General features: G+C 43.4%; 1 protein-coding gene across 4 annotated transcripts in view; it reads right to left on the reverse strand.

The window, feature by feature from the left end:
* The window catches only part of PAX5 (paired box 5), a 316,202-nt gene that overhangs the window by 216,192 nt on the left and 76,717 nt on the right, over window positions 1-23,293 (reverse strand). For all 4 annotated transcript variants that reach the window (XM_089670900.1, XM_089670899.1, XM_089670897.1 and 1 more), the window contains exon 5: window positions 13,488-13,616. In XM_089670900.1, the coding sequence (XP_089527026.1) occupies window positions 13,488-13,616 (129 nt within the window). The remainder of the gene's footprint in view (window positions 1-13,487; window positions 13,617-23,293) is intronic.

Consider the following 23,293-nt stretch of genomic DNA (forward strand, 5'->3'; position numbering starts at 1 on the left):
AGTGACAGACTTGCCCTCTGCTCTCGTATTGAGAAATCCTTGATCTTCATTGTCGCTCCATCTGCCACTACCATCCTTTTTTCCTTTGGGTCCAGTGGCTACCCTCTTCAGCCATTGGAGTACCAATGATATAGCTCTAGATCATGCCATAAATGCATGCAGCAACCATCAGGTTTGAAACCACTAGATCAGTATGACAGACAACTAGCATTTTCAAAAGGAAAAGGCTATCATATTTCTCTAATTTCATTCCCCCCAATGTGCAGTTACATCTACTGCTGACTTGTGTAAAGAAGGAGCGGAATATAAAATGCGTATTACTTATGCAAAATCTTGTATGACCTGAAGGCAGGTATTCAGCCTTATGAAACCTGTCATGACATAAATATAGATGCTACCGTTTTTGACCTCTCCTTCTGAAAATTCTAGCTGCCTTGTTATCAAACTGACCCTCTTGCTGCAATACTTTGAATCAATGACCCAAAACAAGTATGCATATCAGGACTTTTTCTCTAACTTTCCTGATCTTCATACTTTTTCCGGAAAGTGCTGAAGTTGTGAATGGCATAACAACAAGGCAACTAGCAATTTCAAGAGATGGGTAATGGTATCCCCCATATTTCTCTCATGACAAGTTTGCTTTAAAGTGTATGTAAATCTTTATCTTCTCTCTTTTTGCTCCCCTTTGACCTGGTAAATATACCATTGGGAGCATTTTGCTATATCTACTGTATCTGATAAGTACAAAAATACCTGTTGATCCTGCTGGAAATTTAGAGCTGTCCTGTACACAGTTCCTGTGCTATCTCATGGAGCCTAATTGAGCTGCCTAGGTCTTATCTTAGGATTACAATTAGTGCCTGTGCTTTGGAGTTGAAAACAGTAGGACTAATGGTTAGGTTGTTTAGAAATTGGCAGGGCTGACACCACTCAGCCTACAAAAATGCTATGTGTTGTCAGGCCACAATTGAAAATTAAGTGCTTTCAGGCAGGTAAACGGGTAAATTTCTGTACTAGCAGGGTTTGTAAAAATAATAACACTTGAGGAAATGTGTATGAATTACAAAGATATTATAAAAATAATTTTCTGGACATTGTGGAAGCAGAGCAAGTGCTCAGTAATATCCCAACTTGTATCAATTTGTGTTTGTTTTTTTACTATGTTTATTTATGTAAATGAAGGTTATGTATAACAAATAATCTAACTTTATCAATTTATCTAGTAACTGTATTAAATAAATGTTTTGTCTTTCTCTTTGAAAACCTCACTGTGCAGATTTAATCTGCCCCCTGTGTCAATCTTCCATTATGTGTCCTCTTTCAGAAAGTGAAAACAACTGATCTCCCACCAAGTCACATCTGCTCTGAGTCCGTATTATAGCAGACGAAAAAAAATGACACCCTGAACCCTATAAACCAATAAAGATTGTCTGATTTGGTTTGCCCCTGTTGTTACCAAGCAGGCAACCCACTGGGTTAAGGACTGGTGACATCTGTTTAAAAAATGCCAGGAGTTAGAGGAACAAAAAGGTAATAAATCAACTCTATACAAGGTGCTCTGCGGAATTCATAATCCCTTCCACTCCAGAGTGCAACACGAAGAATGCCTTGGCCAGAAGTGCTTCATCCATGTTCAACTTGTAATAAGATATGGATTTTTAGATTTGTGAAAAATAGGACCCATAAACTAAAATATTAATAAGGCAATAAGGTAGTTATGAAATGAATTTATGTTCTCGTACGCATTCCAAAAAAAAAAATCTTAATTATTTCTGTTTGAGATGAAAAGTGTTTGTAACCATATTTCAGCAACAGAAAAAGAGACTTTGATAGGAAAGGTTATTTCTGTTATGTGCTGAGTATATATAACCCATAGCTGTCAATTTTCCCAAATTTATTAGGATACTCCTAGGTGTGGGAGATATACTTTTGAAAATGGCCTGGATTTTAAAGACAGAAATTCAGTTTACTGTTTTTTTTAAATGCCATACAGAATTCAGTCTAGAAATTGATTTATTTTATTGATGTTAAATGCTGAACTCTAAAACGACACTGTAATCAAATTATTTATTTGTTCAGAAATCATCTAATAGAGCTAGTATAAGTACCCCAAAGCTACATTTTTATTAAAGCTTCATTTTAGGCAAGCAGCTAAATACATGTATAAAATGCCTACATGAGAGCTGTCTTGCCTGCAGTAATGATTTGTATTTCTGTCCACCATTCCTGAGATTTATGCAGCTCAACACAACACAGTCTATTCTAGCGGAGGAGGGCACCTGATCTTTCTCTGCTGAAGTTTAATTTTCTATTCCAGTTTTCCTCCCCACCTTGTGACTGCACAGTAAAAGGAGAAGAAGCACACTGATGAGTGGATATATATGTCACTATGCTCTCTCCTCCAATCAGCACACCTGGTTGGTTATTTGTGCTACTCCTCATTCCCCCTTCCAGCTTTAAAACTGTGCAACAGATTGCAAGAGACTAATACCAAGTCAAAAGCAAGTACTTAAACTGCAATTAAAAAAAAAACATTTAATGCATTTTAATGAATACTGAGCTGCATTATTTTGCAACAATATATGTCTGTCAGCTTTACCTTTTTTTTTTTTTATAAGAGCAGAAATCAGGTTGAAAGATTAAAAACTACCAGTGTCAGCCAATTAAAGCACACTGCATTCCACAGAGTTTCGAACAGGCTTATGGAACAGGAAAGAGCACAGAAATGCTATCATTAAAAACCACTTCAGCTCCAGAAGGTTTTACCCCCTTCATGACCAGGCTATTTTTTGCTATTCAGCACTGCGCTACTTTAAGTAGTAAATGCGCAACAATTATCTATTAATCATGCAACACTGTACCTAAACAAAATTTATATAATTTTTTTCACATGAATAGAGCTTTCTTTTGGTGATATTTGTTCACCACTGGGTTATTTTTTGTGATATACACAAAAAAAGACTGAAAATATTGAAAAAAATTACAGTTTTTTTAAATTTCTGCTATAAAACATTTCCAATTAAAAAGAATTCATAAAAATCAATTTTGTTCATAAATTTTGGCCAAAATATATTCTGCTACGATTTTGGTAGAAATAAATTCCAATACATGTATATTGACTGTTTCGCATGAAAGATATAGTGCTTATAAACTATGGTATATATAATGGACTTTTTGTTTTTTTAGTTTTTTATACTACTAATGTGGCAATCAGCAACTTATAATAGGATTACAATAGTGCAGTGGGCAGTCTGACGCTAACTGATGCTGGGGAGAACTGACTACCTGCCACTGACATCACCAATGACATTAATATAGTAATCAGTGATAATACTATACGCTTTCACTGTACTAAAGACACTGGGAAGGGGTTAATATCTAGGATGATCAAGGGGTTAAATGTGTGCCTAACTATGTGTAATTTGTGTAAAGTGTGCTGCTTTTACTACTAGTTATCTCAGTTTCTCATCCCTGCTTAGCAGAGTGGTTAAAGAATATGCAAACCCAACATTTCATATTCCTGATATGTACCTGCTGTAAAATGTACTTTTATGAAAAAGTATCCTGTTCTCTTTGTATTGCTTCCTTTGTGTAAAACCCGTGGTGTTCCTGACAGTCCCCTTGCTTCCCTATTTAAAATTGACAACTCAAGGCTGATTTTGGCCTTACAGGTGAGTCTGCTGCTGCTGAGAGTGTCATTGAGGTTATACTGTGCTTGTTACTGTCACCATTCCCAGCTTGGGAATGGCTGTGTGCAAATGGGAATGGGAGGGGGCTGTATGTGTACAGGAGTGGAGCTGTCTATGTACAAATGGGTATTGGAGGAGTCTGTGTGTGTTCAAGTGGTGGTTAAGCTGAGTACAGGTAGTGATGAGAGGGGTCTACATGTGTACAAGTGGGGGCTGTATGTGTACAATAGTGGAGCTGTCTATGTACAAATGGGTATTGGAGGAGTCTGTGTGTGTTCAAGTGGTGGTTAAGCTGAGTACAGGTAGTGATGAGAGGGGTCTGCATGTGTACAAGTGGGGGCTGTATGTGTACAAGTGGGAGCTGTATGTGTACAAGTGGGAAGAAAATGGATGTTTTGGGGAAGCCCTGTAATGTAGGCTTCGCTGGGACCTGTCACTTCAAATAGAAGTCCAAATGAGTCCAAAGACCAAGAGCCTCAGTTGAAGTATGGGAGGATGCTCTACAATGGCTCTACAATAAATTTTGACTCATAATGTATCGGGGAAGAGGGGTGACAGAAAGAGTAGTGCTGAATACTCAGATTCAGGAAAAGTCTGACCAGGGCAACATTAAATTGGATAACCAAGGCATGGAGGTCGATACTCCTCCAGGAAAGAGACCCTGCATAAACTCAACGATCAGAAGGTACTGTAAGTGTCTGGAATAGCACAGCCCACGTGGAAGCACCCAGATCTCCTATGCACAGCAATCAATTAATTATTCTGCAATGATTTGCTGATTATTAGTTCAATGTGGAACCAAGCATTTCCCCTAGATGCAGTGATAGTGAAGTGTGGCCACAGTTGTATCCCTCTAGCGGCTAATTCAGAATCAGAACATGCTTTCCCAGCTGTATATTCAGTGTGCATTCTGCATCGTCTGTACCAGTGCAGCCCTTGGAAGTCTTACGGCACTTCTGACTTGTTACAGTCTGGAATCTGCAAACTGGAAAAGTTCACTCTCCATCGGATAGTAGCATGCTACCCACAAGGGCCAGGATGAGCAGAAAGGGGGGCTGCAGGAGACCCAGCTGCCCAGGGTGTCATTTAGCTAGCTCTGCAATATTCCATGGTCATGGAATATAAAAAAGCCTTAATGTTTTACTTTTCACAGAAAAAAACACAGACAAAAAAAAATTATGATGCATAAGATAGCAAAACACAGATTTGCAAATACTACCAAGAAGTGCTTAATGAAAATGTGCAACAATATGCTATCTAAAACCAATAATTAAATGTGAAAGAATTAATAAATAAATAAATAAATAAAAAATCCCACCACCAAGGGTAATTGTTGCAATTCTAAATAAATTATTTAGAAATTCTTGCACATTTAATTATTGGTTTTAGATAGCATATTGTTGCACATTTTCATTAAGCGCTTCTTGGTAGTATTGTGGACTGTGCCTTGAGTGTTCAACTTGCAATATTTTGTATTTTTTATCTTTTTTTGTTTGCGCTGATTGGTTTTCATATAGTCAATTAATAATCTATAAAAAATTGTACACTGTGAAAAGTTCATGCAATAAAGTTCATTTCTTCCAGCAACTATACAAAAACCACAATATAGGTGCTCTAGGTGAAAGTCTGTGATCTCTTTCCCAACAGAAACTCACTCACCAAAACTGATTGCTTATCTGGCAACAGATTGGCAAATACAGATTCATTACACTCTCCTCACTGGAGAGAATAGAGAATTAGGGGTTGATTTACACTAAAACTGGAGAGTGCGAAATCTTTTGCAGCTGTGTTCAATTCAGCTTTTGCAAAAAAAAAAAAAAGAAACTGGAAGCTGATTGGTTTCCTTGCAGAACTGCACCAGATTTTGCAAACGCCAGTATTAGTAAATCAACCCCATAGGGTTCTCCTCTCCACAGGTTAATCCATTCAAAAAACAAAAGCAACAAAATAGTGTAATCCTGCACAAGCTATTAAAAAAAAATAAAATCTACTCACATTCGCACCAGCTACAAGAGCATTACATTCACAAAGCAAAGCCGCAGATCTTCACATGCACATCCAGACAAGCTGCCAGCAATAGGTGAAGGTCTGTGTGCTGCTTTGAGTGGAAATCCTCTCTTTGACTAACTGCTCATCCCACTGAATTAGCCTCAGTGCATTTCACCCAAAACAGGCTTTGTGAACAGGATCCACAGTGGTGCCATTTTAAAATGTGACAGCGGGTGCAGGGAGAAGAGTAACTGCCTGTTGTCACACTGAGGGGGGGAACTAGAACATGTTACATATCACACCTCAAATACGGGTGGAACATATAACTTGTTCTAAAAAAATTTACCTATCATTTAAAGGATAAATTCGCCTTTGGAACGTGTTACATGTTCCACCTGTTTTTAGGGTGGAACATGTAACATGTTCCCATAGCCGCAGCTGCCGCCCGCCCCCTCCCTCTGACAGATAATAGGGGGAGAAGTCTCCCTGTACTATCTGTCAGATTTGAAAACAGTGCGGCCATGCGGGGTTCCGCCGACACAGCTGCATCACTCATTCATGGACTTCAGTGAATGAATGAACTGCAAGTCCCAAGAGCCTTAGCGGCAGTTGGCTTGTAGTTTTCAATGAACTACCACAGGGCTGTGGAGTGCCGTGGTAGTTCATTGAAGCTTCCTGTCAGTATATCTGCTTGCTATACATCCCATACAACAAGCAGATATTCTGACAGGTCTGCAGGAGACCTGTATGGCACAAGCGATCTACTGATTGCTGTTGCAATACTTTACAGGCTCATGTAGACAAAAATAATAAATGCACATTTTTTTACCTGCAAAAAAAATGTGCATTTATTATTTTTGTCCCAAAGATGAACTTATCCTGTAAGTGTTAGGGGCCAAGTAATGAATTAAGGGTCAGTTATATAGGTCAGGTTAAGGTTTAGCGCTGGGGTGAGAATTGATTGTTGGGGTCAGGTAAGAGCTAGGGATATGTTTATTTCATCATGTGTGACATTTGTCCCTGGTCACTTGTTTTTGCAAAAAAAAATAGCACTTCACCAAGAGCTACCTAACCTACTGGCAATGCCAGACGGAGGGAGTTTTAGATGTAAGTGATTTTAAAATAAAGCTTCTATGTTTTATCTCACTAAAAACAGAAAAATATCTGGCGCTCAGCGCACAGGAACTCCCCAATACAGTAGAAGGAATAGGGGAGGGGAAAAAAGGAAGGGGGGGGGAATTTGGGGAGAAAGGATAAGGTAGGTGGTATAGTTCAACATGAACTAGCAGAAAACCATGATAAGTGGTATAGGCACACAAATGGTAATATCAATAAAGTCCATAAAAATCTCCGTATAATGGTGTGTTTGGTGGTTAATGGCTGCCATCCTATAGAGCAAGGCCAACTTGTGTTGTCACATTTACCAGGCCTGTTCTGTGTTCCCAAGATCTTCCTATCGACCCTCCTCACTTCCAATGACGTAAGATACGTTCCACGCTGGTCGTGCGGCCATTTTCTGGATACAGGCGCTGTTGTTCGGCTCCAGCTCAGCCACATACCCAGAGGAGATTCCCTCAACTACACCTACGGCTTCAGCTGTCACTTTGGCTTGCCCGGCGGTACCCTACAGGATGGGGGAGAGTGGTCTTATACAGATGAGCTTTATTTTATCTTTGTACTTGTGAGTGTTTTTATACCTATCCATTAAATGTGACAACAATAATCTGCACTTAGTTTTTAGCGCCTCCTTTTTTCTCTCTATGTTTTAACTCACGCTGACCTGGCGCCCTGCTTTTCCTTTTGCTTGTCTCTGAGGGATTCCCCACATCGTTGGCGAGGAGCTGCCGGTCCTATCGTGTGTGCTTCGGTTCCCAAGGTACACACCTCCCCCACTTTGTATACCTTTCGGATGAATGGACTTTTTTGATACGCCATTGTCACATCTAATTCTGTGCAGTCATTTTTAATGGCCTTTACCTATTTATTGTTGTGGACTGATATACTATTATTTATCTCATCATTGTGTGAGCGCTGAATATACCCGTTCATTGTTTCAGATGATCAGTTTATATACTACCTGGCTGAACAAGCATGCCACATGGGAGTTAGTGCATGTCTGTCACTCAGGTAGCCTGGCAATTTATAATAAACTATCAAGAAAGATCTTTTTTTTCATGTTACCGCATAGCATACAAATTCATTAAAGTGTCCTGCTAACATGAATTTGTCACATATTTCAAACAGAGAATAAGCAGGACTATGTTTTGAAGCTAGAGTCAAGCAGTCATTACTAATACAAAACAACCAGGATGATTAAACTTTACTGCCCTCCAAGGTCATTATCTGTTCAACAAGCCTTATCTAACTAATATTGAGATGTAAGGGTAATGGACTAAAACTTTTTGGATCTTTTTGGCATATAAAAGTGCTATTGCAATCCACAAAAAATTACAAGGAACATTAATGGTGCTCATTTATGCTGGAATATCGTTTTCCACACTCCTTAGCTCTGTTTAATAACTGAACATGCACTTTATACTGCTCCCACACCTTTATTCACTGAGCAGTATAACATCACTGAACAATCCTAGAACTAACATCAGGCATTATTCATCATGACTATGTTACCAGTGTAAAGGATAGAAGTACAATTATAATGATATAAGATCAGCCAATATACTATAACCCATTTTTAACAGTTTAAAAAGACAAGGAAGCACATACTATTTTATGCAGGTGAAGCTACTTGCACTTGTACTATTATATACCATATAGTTTATTTTTTCGTAAACCAAAATTAAGTTATTTTCTAATGCTACTTACATGCTATGGCAATGAACACACTGTGAAACCCTTAAGTAATGTATATATGCTTTATTACTCATTATAGCTATATGTAGCTTAGGAAAATGTATGTTATTGCAAAATTATGTGTGCTAGTCATGAAAGAAGTATGCAGATTTCTATAGCCCACTTCTGAAAATTAAGAGAAAAAAAGTCATCTCATGTTTCTCCTCTAGCTTTAGAGCTTAGGTCACTGATCTAAAGGAAATACAGTATACAACACATTAACCACTTGCCCTCCTAAGGATTTACCCCCCTTCCTGACCAGGGCATTTTTTGCATTGCGCTGTGTTGCTTTAACTGATGATCGAGTGGTCATGCAACGCTGCACCCAAATTAAATTTACATCCTTTTTTTTCCCACGAATTGAGCTTTCTTTCAGTGGTATCTGATCACCTGTGTGGTTTTTATTTTTTGCGCTATAAAAAAAAAAGACTGACAATTTTGAGAAAAAAAAAATATTTTTTGCTATTAAACATGTCCAGTAAAAAAATCAAATTTCGTCATAAATTTAGGCCAAAATGTATTTGCTATGCAGGGGTGGACTGACAACTCATGGGGCCCCCGGGCAATAGGGGATCATGGGGCTCCTGTGTCCTTGCCCAAACTCAAAAAAGCCTATGAAAAAGATACCAGGGGCATCTCATGGGGCCCCCTACTGACCCCGGGTGCTCGGGCAGTGCCCGAGTTTCCAAATGCTCAGTCCGCCCCTGCTGCTATATCTTTGCTAAAAAAAATCCCAATACATGTAAATTAGATTAAGTGAAAGTTATAGTGTTTACAAATGGCGGTATAGATACTGGATTTTTTTTTTTTTTTTTACTAGTAATGGCGGTGCTCAGTGGGACCATGGAGAATAAGTGTAGCCATCCTCTAACGCCTCATGTACACTGCTGCTTCTGAAATCAACTCAATAAAAGCCTGCGTGTCCATGTACACATAGGCTTTTACCAGAGTTAAGGGGCAGCTAAAAGTTCCTCTTTTGAATGCAGGATAATCGCATTCAGAAGAGGAATGTTTTGCCCACAAAATGCTAAACACTGCAGTTAGTGCTTGGGCGTTTATCCATGCTAATGGAAAATACTCTGAGCAATCAAATGAATAAACATCCAGGCGGTAAACGCGGTACTGCGTTTACATGTGTTTTTGCAACGTTTACCGTTTTTCTGCTGCCAAGAGAGTGTAACAACTAGCTGAGTTCATATGTGCATGAGGCCTAACAGGACATCAAATCAATGCAACAAAAACAGAATTTGAAGATTATGGAGGAGGCTAGGAACAATAAGATGTACTTTTTGTACCTTTAAGGGTTTAATGTAACTTTAACCTCTTGGCGCCGGCTGCGTGCAAATGTACAGCCTCCCAGCGTCTGGAACTTGCCCCCGAGCAACCGCACATTTAAATTTGTAAACCATATGTGCTGAGAGAGCGCGCCCTGCACGCTCCCAGTACACATGTCCGGTGCTCATGGAAAGGTCCCGATCTCCTCTTTCGATCGGGATCTTTCCCGATCATGTGACCGCCGTGACGGTGAATCATGGCGGTCACATGACCCTAAAACCCCGCCCCACCTCCCGGCTTCTGAAACCCTTAAAGGGCCGGGAGGCGTTGGTGCCAAGGGGTTAACTTATGACTTGTGTTCTGCATGCTTTTTCCAGATCAATGACTTTGAAAGTAATGGAGGTAAAGGATCAACATGGAGAATGTAGTTAATATAGATATCCAGTGTATGGATTTGTAAGGCAATTTATGAATTTAAACAGAGTAGCTAGATGTCATCTGTGCTGGGACAAGTTCATCCAGAGCCCAGGGCGAAGATGGCAAACTGCGCCCCCCCCCCCCCCCCCCTGGCAGAGAGGGAGGGGCTAACAGGTTGCACAGAGCAAAATGTATTGTTTGTGGCATGTGCTGAAATAGTACCAATAGTTGTAGTATACTGCAGCAAACTGAAGGAAAAAATGTCTCTCTGTCAGTGGTGTTGCGAAGAGAAACAATGGCGCTGCATGTCACTCCGATGGGGACTGTCAGTAGGATGAAGGAGGGAAGAAGATCTGGGCTCTGAAGGGTGCATAGAGCTAAAGGAATCTAGGGGAGCTTTGAAGGATGAAAAGGGGCTCATTCAAATGGGCGGCTATCATTTCTGTCCCTATAAAAAACAATGGCAAATTAATTTTCAGATGGCATTTGATAAGCTGTGAGGAGGCCATATTCCAAACATTTCTCCTCCCCCCTGTTTTAACCCACTGACACAGTTGCCATATGGCCCCATTCCATTTAATTTTGCCATGAAGCAAAACATCAAGCTATGGCAAGTGTGCAGCCCTGAGCATCTGCATCTCCTTTTTCAGATGGGTGGTCATGAGGCAGTTAAAATTCTAGCTCCAGACCTCCTCCAGATCTAACTCTAAACTGGTAACCTATAAAGGCATTTATAGTATTGCCTATGGATATCATCTTTTATATTTTACAAACAATTGGATATTATTTTGTGTTTCTGTGTGCTAAAATTTGTTAAAGTGTGTATTTCCTGGAAATTTGTGTTTGATAAACTGCTGCGCAAATATGGTGTGACATACAAAATTTGTAATTGCCACCATTTTATTCTTCAGGGCCTTTGCTTTCAGAAAATATATAATGTTTGGGGGGTTCTAAGTGATTTTCTAGTGAAAAAAATGCTGAACTTTACATGTGAGAAATGTTAGAATCGGCCTGGATTTGGAAGTGGTTAATCTTTCTGCACTGAGGCCTAGTTCACATATATGCGGCTGTGTGTGTCGCAGGTGCGTATGCATGGCAGCCCATTCATTTGAATGGGCTGCTGTGTCTGTGTTTTCTGCAAGGAAAAGTCTCTACACCTTTTTTTTAAAAATGTGTTTTTGCACCATGCAATTTCCGTGTGTGGCAAACCACACTGTTTTTCAATGCACAGGGGTGCCATTAAGGGTTAATGGCACCCGACTGATTTTCCATGCAGCTGCATGCGGGTAAAGGAATGTGTGTGGTTTATACGCAGTCCAGCACCCTCGCATATATGTGAAGGCTGATGGTCAGTGGTATTAATTAAAAGATCCTTCTCCTTTGCTGGGCAGTGGCAGTGTTAATTAACCCTTTTGTGTTGCATTTGTGGTCAGTGGCAGTGTTTATTGAGCCATTCATGCTACAGCAGAAATTGGTTAATTTACACTGACACTGGTGCCACTAATATAGCACAAAGGGGTTCATTAACTGCCTCTGGTCACTAATGCATTACTGACTAGTGGCAGTACATTAACCCCTTCCTCCTGCATATTACTGACTAATGGCTTTAACTAATTGACCCTTTAATTAGTTAACCAGTCCAGTTCACAGGAACAGACTTATTACAAAGTCACTTTGATACATTTGCGTCAAGCACAGCCACTTTTGTTAGATTATTGCTTACCTTAAATTCAACCAACACTCCCTTGCTTTAACAGCGCCGCTCTCTCTTCTTGTCCCGGCCTCTGAGTAAGTCACACCAGAGGCCGAAACTAGTCATTACCTGTCGGGCAGCGATCACTCCGCCTGACAGAGAAATTTAATATGCGGCTGCTAGACTAGTGCCGGCAGGGTACTGGAGGAGCGCAGGGAATGCTCCAGCTTTCAGCACTCCACTACAACTCTGCAAGAGTACTCTGTGCATATTTAGCCGACAACCACCCTTAGGCTGACCAGCAATGCACTGTATCATCTCTGCACTCCCCCTGCACCCCCAAGTGAATTGTTGCACCCTGGGCTCCTGTCCCTTCAAACTCCCCCCCACACACACACACGCACACACACACACCCACACCTTGTCCCGGCCCTGGATGTCATAGTTCCATAAAGGATTGCTACCACTCTGTTGTTACAATGTCCATCAACTTTAAGTTTTCATTACTGTTGTTTACTGTTAGTTGTTTTTTTGGCTAGTCGTGTCTTTGGTTACGCACCTTCAACAATTTGAAACTAAACATTTTTTTACATCTGGTCATTGATACTTTGATATCTGCTTACATCAGAGGCGGACTGAAAACTCATGAGGTCCCCGGGCAATAGGGGATCATTGGGCCCCTGTGTCCTTGCCCAAACTCAAAAAAGCCTATGAAAAAGGTACCAGGGGCATCTCATGGGGCCCCCTACTGACCCCAAGCACTCAGGCAGTGCCCGAGTTTCCAAATGGTCAGTCTGCCCCTGGCTTTCATTTTTCTAATATTACAGTATGCTTGGTTTGAATTGCCCAGTTCTATGATAGGGCAAACAACATCTCTATCAAGCTCCACCTTTGATAAACTCTAGTAGTTCTGATCAACAGAATAACAAAACAGAGGCGTAATATTGTCTCCAGTAAATGAGTAGTCATTTGGCTTTCTCTTCTGTGTAGGACAGTCTTGTCTATTTAGGATATACAGTATGCAGAATTAAACAAAATTGTGTGTGTGTATATATATATTATATATATATATATATATATATAATTGAAAAACTAATTTAATTTTAATTTAATGTGTTAATTTTGACACCAGCCTAACCACTCTAGTAGGGTATATGAAGCACCAACATATGCAAATTTACATGTTGTTATACAAAGATACAATTACTAAAATTGATATGAAGAGAACACATTTAAATCCTGTTTGGACACATTGGTGACTTAAACCTTACTTAACTATCCAGTAAGTGGTTGCGCAAATAAAAAGCAAGTAGTGCATAACTGAAGACAGATCTGCAAATTATTTAAGGAGAACCATACAGCTCTGAAGAAAGCAGTACAACAAAAACAAACATATTTTCTGCTATTCTGTGAATTTTACGAACTGTCTTTAGATATGACAGATAATAACCTAAACATTAAGCTTAATCTACAGGGAAGGCGTAAAATGGAAAATGGTTTGGCAAACAAAGTACGTTTGCTTTCTGCAGTTGTTGCATAAAGTAGAGAACATGGCAAAAGTCAAAATGTATTACCTTCATCTCTTTTGCGTTTGTTACTCTCAGCATTAGATGATGTAATTCCCAGAATTCCACTGATCGAGTACGAAGAACCTGCTGAGTCTGTGCTTACTGAGGAGACCTGAGTCACTGATCCAGTTGAAGCTGCAAGGAACACAAATAAGACACATCATACCAGCTCCATATAGGTCAAGATGATTATTCGGTCTATTTAACTATTTATTAATACGTTTTTTACCTAGGAGTCAAGTTATGTAAACATGTTAACAAATGGAATATATTGTAGAAATGCCACTGGACCTTGTTTTTAAAAGTGCCTGAAAGAAAAACTGTTGTTGTTGTTGCGCACAGCAACTAGCCAGAATCAGTTTTATTCTCCCAGAGTAGACACCTACAATTCCCTTGCAGCGTTTTACTAATTGTCTGTTGGACACTGCTTTCAAAGTCTGGCTCACAACAGATGCCGCAGGACTGCTCTAGGACGGCTCACAACAGGTGCAGTAGAACTGCTCTAGGACGGCTCACAACAGGTACAGTAGGACTGCTCTAGAACGGCTCACAACAGGCGCAGTAGAACTGCTCTAGGACGGCTCACAACAGGTGCAGTAGGACTGCTCTAGGACGGCTCACAACAGGTGCAGCAGGACTACTCTAGGATGGCTCACAACAGGTGCTGTAGAACTGCTCTAGGACGGCTCACAACAGGTGCAGTAGGACTGCTCTAGGACGGCTCACAACAGGTGCAGCAGGACTACTCTAGGATGGCTCACAACAGGTGCTGTAGAACTGCTCTAGGACGGCTCACAACAGGTACAGTAGGACTGCTCTAGGACGGCTCACAACAGGTGCAGTAGGACTACTCTAGGATGGCTCACAACAGGTGCTGTAGAACTGCTCTAGGACGGCTCACAACAGGTACAGTAAGACTGCTCTAGGATGGCTCACAACAGGTGCAGTAGGACTGCTCTCGGAAGGCTCACAACAGATACAGTAGGACTACTCTAGGATGGCTCACAACAGGTGCAGTAGAACTGCTCTAGGACGGCTCACAACAGGTTCAGTAGGACTACTCTAGGATGGCTCACAACAGGTGCAGTAGAACTGCTCTAGGACAGCTCACAACAGGTGCAGTAGGACTGCTCTCGGAAGGCTCACAACAGGTACAGTAGGACTTCTCTAGGATGGCTCACAACAGGTGCAGTAGAACTGCTCTAGGATGGCTCACAACAGGTGCTGTAGAACTGCTCTAGGACGGCTCACAACAGGTACAGTAGGACTGCTCTTGGGCGGCTCACAACAGGTGCAGTAGGACTACTCTAGGATGGCTCACAACAGGTGCTGTAGAACTGCTCTAGGACGGCTCACAACAGGTACAGTAGGACTGCTCTAGGACGGCTCACAACAGGTGCAGTAGGACTACTCTAGGATGGCTCACAACAGGTGCTGTAGAACTGCTCTAGGATGGCTCACAACAGGTACAGTAAGACTGCTCTAGGATGGCTCACAACAGGTGCAGTAGGACTGCTCTAGGACAGCTCACAACAGGTGCAGTAGGACTGCTCTCGGAAGGCTCACAACAGGTACAGTAGGACTATTCTAGGATGGCTCACAACAGGTGCAGTAGAACTGCTCTAGGACGGCTCACAACAGGTGCAGTAGGACTGCTCTAGGACGGCTCACAACAGGTACAGTAGGACTACTCTAAGACAGCTCACAACAGGTGCAGTAGCACTGCTCTCGGAAGGCTCACAACAGGTGCTGTAGAACTGCTCTAGGATGGCTCACAACAGGTACAGTAAGACTGCTCTAGGATGGCTCACAACAGGTGCAGTAGGACTGCTCTAGGACGGCTCACAACAGGCGCAGTAGAACTGCTCTAGGACGGCTCACAACAGGTACAGTAGGACTGCTCTAGGACGGCTCACAACAGGTACAGTAGAACTGCTCTAGGACGTCTCACAACAGGTGCAGTAGGACTGCTCTAGGACGGCTCACAACAGGTGCAGCAGGACTACTCTAGGATGGCTCACAACAGGTGCTGTAGAACTGCTCTAGGACGGCTCACAACAGGTACAGTAGGACTGCTCTAGGACGGCTCACAACAGGTGCAGTAGGACTACTCTAGGATGGCTCACAACAGGTGCTGTAGAACTGCTCTAGGACGGCTCACAACAGGTACAGTAAGACTGCTCTAGGATGGCTCACAACAGGTGCAGTAGGACTGCTCTCGGAAGGCTCAGAACAGATACAGTAGGACTACTCTAGGATGGCTCACAACAGGTGCAGTAGAACTGCTCTAGGACGGCTCACAACAGGTACAGTAGGACTACTCTAGGATGGCTCACAACAGGTGCAGTAGAACTGCTCTAGGACAGCTCACAACAGGTGCAGTAGGACTGCTCTCGGAAGGCTCACAACAGGTACAGTAGGACTTCTCTAGGATGGCTCACAACAGGTGCAGTAGAACTGCTCTAGGATGGCTCACAACAGGTGCTGTAGAACTGCTCTAGGACGGCTCACAACAGGTACAGTAGGACTGCTCTAGGGCGGCTCACAACAGGTGCAGTAGGACTACTCTAGGATGGCTCACAACAGGTGCTGTAGAACTGCTCTAGGACGGCTCACAACAGGTACAGTAGGACTGCTCTAGGACGGCTCACAACAGGTGCAGTAGGACTACTCTAGGACGGCTCACAACAGGTGCTGTAGAACTGCTCTAGGACGGCTCACAACAGGTACAGTAAGACTGCTCTAGGATGGCTCACAACAGGTGCAGTAGGACTGCTCTAGGACAGCTCACAACAGGTGCAGTAGGACTGCTCTCGGAAGGCTCACAACAGGTACAGTAGGACTACTCTAGGATGGCTCACAACAGGTGCAGTAGAACTGCTCTAGGACGGCTCACAACAGGTGCAGTAGGACTGCTCTAGGACGGCTCACAACAGGTACAGTAGGACTTCTCTAGGACAGCTCACAACAGGTGCAGTAGGACTGCTCTCGGAAGGCTCACAACAGGTGCTGTAGAACTGCTCTAGGATGGCTCACAACAGGTACAGTAAGACTGCTCTAGGATGGCTCACAACAGGTGCAGTAGGACTGCTCTAGGACGGCTCACAACAGGTGCAGTAGGACTGCTCTCGGAAGGCTCACAAAAGGTACAGTAGGACTACTCTAGGATGGCTCACAACAGGTGCAGTAGAACTGCTCTAGGATGGCTCACAACAGGTACAGTAGGACTACTCTAGGATGGCTCACAACAGGTGCAGTAGAACTGCTCTAGGAAGGCTCACAACAGGTGCAGTTGGACTGCTCTCGGAAGGCTCACAACAGGTACAGTAGGACTACTCTAGGATGGCTCACAACAGGTGCAGTAGAACTGCTCTAGGACGGCTCACAACAGGTGCTGTAGAACTGCTCTAGGACGGCTCACAACAGGTACAGTAGGACTGCTCTAGGACGGCTCACAACAGGTACAGTAGGACTACTCTAGGACAGCTCACAACAGGTGCAGTAGAACTGCTCTAGGACGGCTCACAACAGGTGCTGTAGAACTGCTCTAGGAAGGCTCACAACAGGTGCTGTAGAACTGCTCTAGGACGGCTCACAACAGGTACAGTAGGACTGCTCTAGGACGGCTCACAACAGGTGCAGTAGGACTACTCTAGGACGGCTCACAACAGGTGCTGTAGAACTGCTCTAGGACGGCTCACAACAGGTACAGTAAGACTGCTCTAGGATGGCTCACAACAGGTGCAGTAGGACTGCTCTAGGACAGCTCACAACAGGTGCAGTAGGACTGCTCTCAGAAGGCTCACAACAGGTACAGTAGGACTACTCTAGGATGGCTCACAACAGGTGCAGTAGAACTGCTCTAGGACGGCTCACAACAGGTGCAGTAGGACTGCTCTAGGACGGCTCACAACAGGTACAGTAGGACTTCTCTAGGACAGCTCACAACAGGTGCAGTAGGACTGCTCTCGGAAGGCTCACAACAGGTGCTGTAGAACTGCTCTAGGATGGCTCACAACAGGTACAGTAAGACTGCTCTAGGATGGCTCACAACAGGTGCAGTAGGACTGCTCTAGGACGGCTCACAACAGGTGCAGTAGGACTGCTCTCGGAAGGCTCACAAAAGGTACAGTAGGACTACTCTAGGATGGCTCACAACAGGTGCAGTAGAACTGCTCTAGGACGGCTCACAACAGGTACAGTAGGACTACTCTAGGATGGCTCACAACAGGTGCAGTAGAACTGCTCTAGGAAGGCTCACAACAGGTGCAGTTGGACTGCTCTCGGAAGGCTCACAACAGGTACAGTAGGACTACTCTAGGATGGCTCACAACAGGTGCAGTAGAACTGCTCTAGGACGGCTCACAACAGGTGCTGTAGAACTGCTCTAGGACGGCTCACAACAGGTACAGTAGGACTGCTCTAGGACGGCTCACAACAGGTACAGTAGGACTACTCTAGGACAGCTCACAACAGGTGCAGTAGAACTGCTCTAGGACGGCTCACAACAGGTGCTGTAGAACTGCTCTAGGAAGGCTCACAACAGGTGCAGTAGGACTACTCTCGGAAGGCTCACAACAGGTACAGTAGGACTACTCTAGGATGGCTCACAACAGGTGCAGTAGAACTGCTCTAGGATGGCTCACAACAGGTGCTGTAGAACTGCTCTAGGACGGCTCACAACAGGTACAGTAGGACTGCTCTAGGACGGCTCACAACAGGTGCAGTAGGACTACTCTAGGATGGCTCATAACAGGTGCTGTAGAACTGCTCTAGGACGGCTCACAACAGGTACAGTAGGACTGCTCTAGGACGGCTCACCACAGGTGCAGTAGGACTACTCTAGGATGGCTCACAACAGGTGCTGTAGAACTGCTCTAGGACGGCTCACAACAGGTACAGTAAGACTGCTCTAGGATGGCTCACAACAGGTGCAGTAGGACTGCTCTAGGACAGCTCACAACAGGTGCAGTAGGACTGCTCTCGGAAGGCTCACAACAGGTACAGTAGGACTACTCTAGGATGGCTCACAACAGGTGCAGTAGAACTGCTCTAGGACGGCTCACAGCAGGTACAGTAGGACTACTCTAGGATGGCTCACAACAGGTGCAGTAGAACTGCTCTAGGACAGCTCACAACAGATGCAGTAGGACTGCTCTCGGAAGGCTCATAACAGGTACAGTAGGACTTCTCAAGGATGGCTCACAACAGGTGCAGTAGAACTGCTCTAGGATGGCTCACAACAGGTGCTGTAGAACTGCTCTAGGACGGCTCACAACAGGCACAGTAGGACTGCTCTAGGACGGCTCACAACAGGTGCAGTAGGACTACTCTAGGATGACTCACAACAGGTGCTGTAGAACTGCTCTAGGATGGCTCACAACAGGTACAGTAAGACTGCTCTAGGCCGGCTCACAACAGGTGCAGTAGGACTGCTCTAGGACGGCTCACAACAGGTGCAGTAGTACTGCTCTCGGAAGGCTCACAACAGGTACAGTAGGACTACTCTAGGATGGCTCACAACAGGTGCAGTAGAACTGCTCTAGGACGGCTCACAACAGGTACAGTAGGACTACTCTAGGATGGCTCACAACAGGTGCAGTAGAACTGCTCTAGGAAGGCTCACAACAGGTGCAGTAGGACTGCTCTCGGAAGGCTCACAACAGGTAGAGTAGGACTACTCTAGGATGGCTCACAACAGGTGCAGTAGAACTGCTCTAGGAAAGCTCACAACAGGTGCAGTAGGACTGCTCTTGGAAGGCTCACAACAGGTACAGTAGGACTTCTCTAGGATGGCTCACAACAGGTGCAGTAGAACTGCTCTAGGCCGGCTCACAACAGGTGCAGTAGGACTGCTCTAGTCCGGCTCACAACATGTACAGTAGGACTACTCTAGGACGGCTCACAACAGGTGCAGTAGAACTGCTCTAGGACAGCTCACAACAGGTGCAGTAGGACTGCTCTCGGAAGGCTCACAACAGGTACAGTAGGACTACTCTAGGATGGCTCACAACCGGTGCAGTTGAACTGCTCTAGGACGGCTCACAACAGGTACAGTAGGACTACTCTAGGATGGCTCACAACAGGTGCAGTAGAACTGCTCTAGGAAGGCTCACAACAGGTGCAGTAGGACTGCTCTCGGAAGGCTCACAACAGGTGCAGTAGGACTGCTCTAGTCCGGCTCACAACATGTACAGTAGGACTACTCTAGGATGGCTCACAACAGGTGCAGTAGAACTGCTCTAGGACAGCTCACAACAGGTGCAGTAGGACTGCTCTCGGAAGGCTCACAACAGGTACAGTAGGACTACTCTAGGATGGCTCACAACCGGTGCAGTTGAACTGCTCTAGGCCGGCTCACAACAGGTGCAGTAGGACTGCTCTAGGACGGCTCACAACAGGTGCAGTAGGACTGCTCTAGGACAGCTCACAACAGGTGCAGTTGGACTGCTCTAGGACAGCTCACAAAAGGTGCAGTAGAACTGCTCTAGGATGGCTCACAACAGGTGCAGTAGAACTGCTCTAGGATGGCTCACAACAGGTGCAGTAGAACTGCTCTAGGCCAGCTCAAAACAGGTGCAGTAGGACTGCTCTAAGATGGCTAAGATGGCTCACAACAGGTGCAGTAGGACTACTCTAGGATGGCTCACAACAGGTGCAGTTGGACTGCTCTAGGACAGCTCACAAAAGGTGCAGTAGAACTGCTCTAGGACGGCTCACAACAGGTGCAGTAGGACTGCTGGGGGCAGCTATTCTGGAACAGCCCCACTGCTAGACAATGTAAAATGCCTTGTGTCCTCTGTGATCAGTTGCAGTGGTGTGTGCTGAAAAAAAGTACTGCATGCACCTTTTTTCAGCACAGCGAAATGTGATGCAATCCACCACCACACACCATGCTACAGCCAATAGAACCGAATGAACTGGTACTGTGTGACATTACAATAAAGTTCATCTAAAGAAAAAAAGTAAACAGTGCCATGCATCATGATCGGCACATCAGAATTGCTGTCATCCTACTGCACACCAGTGGTTGTGTTTTAACATTGGTGTAACCCAGCCCTAGCACTGTAAAATATTTTTTTGCCTAAAGCTGCCTGAAGATCTGGTGTTGGCCTTATTTATACTTTACTTTTATACTTTATGTATTCTGTATTCTTTCAGAAACATTTCTTTATTTTTAAATATCTGCAATTACTTTGGTAACACAGAAATACATTTTATATAGCAGAAAATATTGTGATTTGCTTCTTTTTACCAATTAATTTGATCTGTTCAGCAAAAAGTAATTATGTAGGGTGACAATGCATATGAGCTGATTTAATAAAGGAGTTGAGAATTAAATATTCGCTACAATTATCCAATCATGTGAAAAGCATCTACACATAATTGGATATTGAAAGTAAACAGAAATTTGCTTTCGCATGATTGAATAATCAAAGTTTCATAGTCTAGTCTTAGAAGACAATGTGCCCAACCAAAGTATCACTTATCTCTACATGGATAGAAACTTTTCCTTTCTCTATGGAGAAAAGGGAGTATCTCACTGTGTATCCTGAATTCACCCTTCAGCCATTTTAAAGAAAAGATTGCAGTGGTCCCCGATTGCATGTAAATGAATTTGTGGATGTGCTGATGCCTCACATATCTGCCTGTCTATGGCCAGTCTAGAAGTGTTTAAAGATATATGAACGTGATCAGATGATATGCCGCAGGCACAATAGCTGAGCATTTATGTCCTTTTCATATCCTTTACAAACACCTCCAGCACTGCTTATGTTTCTTAAGAAATATATCGATTGTCTGCAAACTATATACACGATATTCATTGATGAGGGGGGGGGGGGGGGGTAAACAGATCAGAAGTGATCTCGAGATGCAAAATCATTTATTGATCAGACCATTTTCAGCACATTGCACAATCATCTTATGTCATCAGGGGCCCTGTAGACATGGGGTGATTACCTGGGATGAGACATTACATGCATTTAGTTTTTTTTTTTCTTTGTTCGTGACCACAAATAACACGTTCTTACTTTTCTCTTATAAAAGTATACTATCCAAGTATAAGACTAATATGGCACTGAGAATGAAAAGGCAAAAAGTACACTAACAAACAAGAGTAATATTGGTAACATAGTACATAATGCTAGAAAACATGACTTTCGACCCTATAATATACTTGCAATGCAAAAATTAAACTTCTAGCCTACAACTAGAGATGAGCGAAGAAATGAAAAATTCGATTCGGCTGATTCGGCGAATTCCAGTGTGAAATTCGATTCGATGCGAATTTCTCCGCTACGAAGATGACTTATTTAAAGGGTTTCTAGGCTTCAGAGAGCCTTTAAATTAGTGCAGAACACTGTACCTTTAATTTAAATGCCCTTGGAGATGAGGAAGGAGAAGGAGAAGGAGAAGGATGAGAAGAAGGAGAAGGAGAAGGATGAGAAGAAGGAGAAGGAGAAGGGTGAGAAGAAGGAGAAGGATGAGAAGAAGGAGAAGGATGAGAAGAAGGAGAAGGAGAAGGATGAGAAGAAGGAGAAGGAGAAGGATGAGAAGAAGGAGAAGGAGAAGGATGAGAAGAAGGAGAAGGATGAGAAGAAGGAGAAGGATGAGAAGAAGGAGAATGATGAGAAGAAGGAGAAGGATGATAAGAAGAAGGCTGAGAATAAGGAGAAGGATGAGAAGAAGGAGAAGGAGAAGGATGAGAAGAAGGAGAAGGATGAGAAGAAGGAGAAGGAGAAGGATGAGAAGAAAGAGAAGGATGAGAAGGAGAAGGATGAGAAGAAGAAGGATGAGAAGAAGAAGGATGAGAAGAAGGAAAAGGATGAGAAGAAGAAGGATGAGAAGAAGGAGAAGGATGAGAAGAAGGAGAATGATGAGAAGAAGGAGAAGGATGATAAGAAGGACAAGGAAGAGAAGAAGGAGAAGGAGAAGGATGAGAAGAAGGAGAAGGATGAGAAGAAGGAGAAGGATGAGAAGAAGGAGAAGGATGAGAAGAAGGAGAAGGATGAGAAGAAGGAGAAGGAGAAGGATGAGAAGAAGGAGAAGGATGAGAAGAAGAAGGATGAGAAGAAGGATGAGAAGAAGGAGGAGAAGGATGAGAAGAAGAAGGATGAGAAGAAGGAGAAGGATGAGAAGAAGGAGAAGGAAGAGAAGAAGGAGAAGGAGAAGGATGAGAAGGAGAAGGATGAGAAGAAGGAGAAGGATGAGAAGAAGGAGAAGGAGAAGGATGAGAAGAAGGAGAAGGATGAGAAGAAGAAGGATGAGAAGAAGGATGAGAAGGATGAGAAGAAGGAGAAGGATGAGAAGAAGGAGAATGATGAGAAGAAGGAGAAGAAGGAGAAGGATGAGAAGAAGGAGAAGGATGAGAAGAAGGAGAAGGATGAGAAGAAGGAGAAGGATGAGAAGAAGGAGAAGGAGAAGGATGAGAAGAAAAAGGATGAGGAGAAGGAGAAGGATGAGAAGAAGGAGAAGGAGAAGGATGAGAAGAAGGAGAAGGATGAGAAGAAGGAGAAGGATGAGAAGAAGGAGAAGGAGAAGGATGAGAAGAAGGAGAAGGAGAAGGATGAGAAGAAGGAGAAGGAGAAGGATGAGAAGAAGGAGAAGGATGAGAAGAAGGAGAAGGATGAGAAGGAGAAGGATGAGAAGGAGAAGGATGAGAAGAAGAAGGCTGAGAATAAGGAGAAGGATGAGAAGAAGGAGAAGGATGAGAAGAAGGAGAAGGATGAGAAGAAGGAGAAGGAGAAGGATGAGAAGAAAGAGAAGGATGAGAAGGAGAAGGATGAGAAGAAGAAGGATGAGAAGAAGAA

This window comes from Staurois parvus, unplaced genomic scaffold (genome assembly GCF_062004578.1).
Source record: "Staurois parvus isolate SC_StPar_1 unplaced genomic scaffold, SC_StPar_1.0 ptg000096l, whole genome shotgun sequence".
Taxonomy (NCBI): Eukaryota; Metazoa; Chordata; class Amphibia; order Anura; family Ranidae; genus Staurois; species Staurois parvus.